Here is a 5,999-nt window from a genome sequence, read left to right as displayed (position 1 = left end):
TAGAAAAAAAAATCCACTTCAAAATACTTACCAATGCGTTCAAAGCCTTAAATGGACAATCGCCTGTATATCTGAAAAACCTACTTGAAGTCTACGAACCAAGGCGAAACTTAAGATCAAAGAACGAAGCGACTTCATTAGTGATTCCAACGAAGATTAAATCCGTATCATACGGAGAGCGAAGTTTCATGTACGCTGCTCCCAAACTCTGGAACTCACTTCCATCAAACATTCGAGGTTCTTCAACACTGAATTCATTCAAAAAGGCACTGAAAACTCACCTCTTCCTCTAATCTTATGCAATATAAGCAGTGGTTTATTCAATTCATTATATAAAATCTCAATTATCATGGACTTGAATTAACCCTTTTGGAGGAAGCATAATTATTTTTTGTTGTTTTACGTTGTACTTATTGTTTAAGTTTTAGATTTTATTGTTTCACTAATTGTCTTATAGCTATACACATAGGGTAGTTTTATAGTGTCTTGTTGATCTTTCTAATCTATGGTTACTGTGCATGTTTTTACGTAGTACTTATAGTATAATAGAGTAGTTTTATAGTATAATTGAGTAGTTTTGATCGATTCCTTTTGAAGCAGTGTTGCAAAATGTATTCGTATCTGCGATACGTCAAATGTTCTTATGTAAAGCGCCTTTGAACGTGCACTGTTGCATGAAAAGGACGCTATATAAATCCGGTATAATAATAATAATAATAACAACATAAGTATTAAGTTGAATGTACATGCATAAATGCATCATTAACAGCCGTCTAACCATAGTTGAAATACACGCACTCTCCGTATTCTCTTAACAGTAAATGGTTTGTTTGTTAAAAGGAGAATAAATCGTTAATCAAATTTAACGTTTACATGCTGTGACATGTATACAAACTGGTTCGCAAATAAGATTAGGCTTCCGAATTTTCCTCTGGTAAACATAAACAATACACACTACGGTTATCGTGTGATTTACCAACATAACGTTGATTAAAAGAAAAAAAAATACGAAAAGTATAGTCTGGTTATCTGGTTATGTCTGAAATTAAAATCTTCAAATATCTACGTTTCATACGAAATTGCTTGCTTTTCCGAGAAAAAGATCAGGTAAACAATTCTTTGAAACAGCGAACGCGGTTTGCTGATAAGCCCAGTGAAACGCAAGGCCGACGTGTGCTGATTTATAATAAGATTTAAGCGCAGATGTGAACTTATTTTAATGTGGTGTTTCGAATGGGATCTATCATAGTATTGCTTTTCGCTGCTTGTTTAAGCAGCGTGAACGGGTATGTGTTGAATTATTGCGGTTAAAAAGAAATAAATATTGAACTTGAACAAATATTATTTTGATGTTACATATTAGTTTGACACGTTTAATCAAAAGTTTGATCAACGCAGTCGTGTGTTTTGAACATGTAATTTATAAAACTACGAATTGGTTAACTATGTTTTTTAAAAACGCTGCTTCCAAAGATCATAATTTTAAGTGTCAACATATTCACGTTCTAAACAAGTATAATTAAAGACGAGTATATTGTAACAATAATTCATTTCCCGATAAGGTTTTTGGGGTTTCTTTCTCATATCGTTTCATGCAAAACAATATGGCGGCTCTGCATACACAGTTTTTAATTTGTTCGAAAACCATGTGCTATGTTCTTCGTATCATGTTAAAACGTTTACTAACGTATCATATCTAATAATGTTTTCAATAAAAAAACAAAAAAAGCAAACGAGAAGGAAACTTCAATAACCATATAGTGTAGCACACCTTTTTTTTCAAAACAGTTATACACGCAAAACTGTGTAACTGCCATGCCGTGGCTTCACAAATGATTCGACGAGAAGCACACATTATGTACATTCGTGTTTCGTTAAACATTTGGAAATCTTCTTTATTCATACTCTATTTAAAACGATAAGATGCAACATTTCAACATGCGTAGATGGTGTCTGTTCATTTTAGGAACTACCAATATGTCCTGGCACCAAACGTGATCCGACTTGAAAACGAGGAGACCCTGCTTGTTGGTATTTTCGGGAATGGAAGGAATCAGACCGTAACAGTATGTAGTTATATAATAAGGTATACCATCAATTTAAATTTCATCTACACATATTACAGTATGTTCTTACTCACTGTCATGAAACAATTTATAAATGTTGACTTGCTTAATAGCTTGAAATTTCCGAATACTACAACAAACGACACTGTAGATGTTCTTCTTTAGCTGTAAAACTAGTGTATACAAAAAGCATTTGCATGATATGTGTTTGTTTACAATTAATTTCGTGGCATTTTTTTTAGATTTAAATAAAATTTAAAAAATGATTTAGCAAAAAGGAAAATAAATAAAGCTATACGCTGCAAAAACGTGTATACGTTTAAAATTTCTTTAGATTATATTCGCATCAACATAAACAAACCTATTTTCCTTTCATATTTCAAATGACAAATGCGTCGAATGCAGCACACGTCATGTAATTAGGTACACACAAGTATTAAACAATTTTGTTTCAATTTATAAATAAACTTAATAAAAAAAGAGCTTTCTGAACCAAAATAATATATTTAAGCCTTATAAACGATCTACCTTTAAACCTAATATAACATGCTTTAAATATGGAAATTCAATTTAAGAGTGTTTATTTAATGACTCGCGTTCTTTGCAGATGCTGTTGTTATTCGTAAAGCTCATCAGCAAAAATTGATATTACGCAAGTTAACATTGTGAACAATTTATCGACCTCTGAAATGAACTAAATACAGGACTCCGTTTCTTGCGCTTAATGCGTCCAAACTCGTCGTAATTCGGTATCATATATTATTTTGCTTTTCATGTTTTAATCGCTTATTAAGTTCGTATATCAGTTCCCCAAAGCTCGTTAAATATCGGTGGTCTTGAACTCATTAAATAATGCTAATAATGTCGGATCTTTTGTTTGACGTATTTTAATGTTTAGTCTATAATGTTAATGTTTAGTCTCTTCCGCACATATTTTGCAGCTGCGTTGCACGCCAAACGTTTTTTGTTTATCACTGGCGTGCCTAGGGTGCTGATTACATAATCGGCAACCTAATGTTTTGCAGTTATATATGAACAGACAGTACTTTTTCAAACTGCAAAATTATGTTCAGAACGTTTAGGGTCGTTGTTGATATGGATGGGAACTATGATTAATTGCATTGAAAGTATCGCAAGATGTAATAATGAGGCATTAACATCTTGTACATAAAATATTGTTTTATTATAGGTCTACTTTGAATATCTGAACGAAAGGATCTCCCGAAAAGAAACAATGATAGTAGATGCAGGCAAGATTGTTTGTAAACCTTATATATTCTTTTTTGTTCCTAACCCAATTGCCCTAATAATTTATAGTAGTTGTTAAATTTTTCGTGAGGATTGATCTTAAATACGCTTATTAATCATTCATATTTCTTTCTGAAATGCCTTTATATAAGACAAATTTAACAAGCTAACCCTAAGATATGTGCTCGTTACAAGAACATCCTGTCGAGATAACGGTCAAGGTCACCGCAGATGATTTGTTCAAAGACATCGATGCCAATCAAAAAATCAGAGATAGACCGAAATCAATCAAATTGGTCTGCAACGGACCACACGGGATGCAGGTCCGAGACATCGCCCTTAGTTACACGCCAGGTTATCTGATCGTGCAGACGGACCAGCCTTTGTACAATCCGGAGCAGACAGGTATGTCAGATTTTTATGCATTAACACATATTGTAATACATGCAATGATACATAATGGTATTGTCTTCTGTTTTCAGACCGTCTTTATAATGTAAAGCACATATGAATTGTTTACTCTATAAATCTTTGATTAACTTTGGTCTCTTAAACGATTTTTCTCCTTTCACTTCCGATAATGATACTTAAATTTGACAACATATTTCATTACTATCATACAGTCATTGAAATTGTCATATATTTGGTTTTGTCTGCATTTCTATTATGAAAAATGTATTGTTATACGAATTAATTCTTCTAAACTTGTGTTTATCGGTAAGCTCTAAATTTGCAGTAAATGTTCGAGTTTTGGCAATGGATGAATCTATGAAGCCAATCAAGGACAAGCAGTTGATCATTGACCTGATAGTGAGTAGATGTCAATTATTAAGTGAAGAAAATATGATAAGTGTTTCATTTTATCAAATTTACTGTTAGTTAGAAATCAACGAAAAAAATATAATAAAAAATATTAAAATGTAATTGTTGTAATAACTCAGGCAAAACCCAATACTCAATTATCCAGTCACAAAATATCTACCGGTTGAACTATTACTATAATTCATAACCCAGTGTCTGTTACTTACTGTATATGTCAAAGACCGTATCATATTCTAGTTTTATATTATATAATACTTCTTGACTTGGCAGCACATGCGCTTCATTAAATACACTATGTAAATAAATGTAAAGCATTCATAAAATATTACTGTTTTTGGTGCCGGCATTCTTCATAGTTCAACCATGTCAAAAACTGTTGAAAAATATTGCGTTTTTTTTACTTGGTTCTGTTTAATCACATGAATGTTTTTTTTAAATATTGTGCAAACACCTATAAAAACACAGCATCAAGCTCAGGTCGATGTATACGAATTTAAAATGAATAATGTTCACGTGTAAATCAAAATCGTTTCAATATCATTTGAAAAGAACGAACGAACGAAAGCAACGGGACGACCAGTGTCAATGTATGCAGAGTTAGAGATTTAACTATATATATATATTATATATAAAACTGTTGTTTTTTTTACAACGTGTTTCACACGAATAATAGTTAGTGCATTACTTGTTGATTTGGAATGGAGAATACTAATGAGTGGCAGCCCAATTATCTGACTATATAGTTAAATGATGATGATTATGATTGCACTATTGGTTATATTAAACTACGTTTTTAGTTTGTAAATATAAACAAAGGCAAGTCGTTTTAGTTTGAAATTAATAGACATAATATAATAATATTCAATACATGCATACAATTAGAGATGGCAAAATTATTCGAATATTCGAATATTCGATTGAATGGTCAGTATTCGAATAACCGAATTGGTTATCGCATATCGTTTTTTATTTCAAACGTAATTGCACTAGTATTTAATGACTTGGGATCCGATTATTAATTGGCACCCAAAATCGTTTGAAAGTAACATGTTTGATGTGACGTTCTCGATCGTGTCAAACTGATAACGCGGCCCGTAAACGCGGCCCGTATCAGCGTTGATTGCGTAATTCAATATACACACTCTAATAAAGGCCCCGAACTGTTGTTTGTCAATTGGGTTGCCAATTAACGGCTTCAATTGACTGGCGAATATTAATTAAGTTTCCGTGATTACAGTATGAACAGCCATTAAAATGTGATGTGTGAATTACTCAGTGCAATATACACACTCTTAGAAAGGTCCCGAGCTGTTGTTTGTCAATTAGGTGCCAATTAAAGGCTTCAATTGACTGGCGAATAATAATAAAGTTTCTGTGATCTCAGTTTATACAGACATTAAAATATGTGAATTACTCAAATTTAACAAATGATATAAATTCAAAAATTAAATTTTCGGTAGAAAATGTCAGAACAATGATTTGATGATATCGTTATGTTAAAATTTTAAATAAAAATATAGGATGTTTTTCTTACATTTGTTCTTGAATATTCGGTGTACTTTGCATGCTTTATTGATATGTTTCTTTATATAAACGTACATGCTATCGTTACTTTAACATTTCAAATAAAAAACAAGATAGGTGTTTGTCAGAAACATTATGTCACCTTGTGCGCCGCTATGAAGCTATATATTTGACCTTTGATCTTTAAGGATGGCCTTGATCTTGATCTTTCACTACTCAAAATGTGCAGCTTCATGAGATACACATGCATGCCAAATATCAAGTTGCTATCTTCAATATTGCAAAAGTTATTGCAAATGTTAAAGTTGGGGCAAACAAGCAAACAAACAAACCAACAGA

The 5,999-nt window shown here is 32.2% G+C and overlaps 1 protein-coding gene across 2 annotated transcripts in view; it reads left to right on the top strand.

Annotated features, from left to right (window-relative positions):
- Positions 1 to 1,134: 1,134 nt before the first annotated feature.
- Positions 1,135 to 5,999, top strand: part of LOC127832545 (uncharacterized protein DDB_G0271670-like) — an 11,492-nt gene continuing 6,627 nt past the window's right edge. The window contains exons 1-5 of one of the 2 annotated variants that reach the window (XM_052358058.1): positions 1,135 to 1,286; positions 1,967 to 2,066; positions 3,256 to 3,316; positions 3,510 to 3,719; positions 4,051 to 4,124. In XM_052358058.1, coding sequence (XP_052214018.1) covers positions 1,234 to 1,286; positions 1,967 to 2,066; positions 3,256 to 3,316; positions 3,510 to 3,719; positions 4,051 to 4,124 — 498 coding nt within the window. In that variant the 5' untranslated portion in view covers positions 1,135 to 1,233. Of the gene's footprint in view, positions 1,287 to 1,966; positions 2,067 to 3,255; positions 3,317 to 3,509; positions 3,720 to 4,050; positions 4,200 to 5,999 lie in introns of those variants that run through there. The other variant, XM_052358057.1, reaches the window with a different exon arrangement.

The sequence above is a fragment of the Dreissena polymorpha genome, chromosome 5 (genome assembly GCF_020536995.1).
Source record: "Dreissena polymorpha isolate Duluth1 chromosome 5, UMN_Dpol_1.0, whole genome shotgun sequence".
Lineage (NCBI taxonomy): Eukaryota > Metazoa > Mollusca > Bivalvia > Myida > Dreissenidae > Dreissena > Dreissena polymorpha.
Note: the sequence above shows the minus strand (reverse complement) of the source record. Positions and strands in the feature narration are given on the sequence as shown.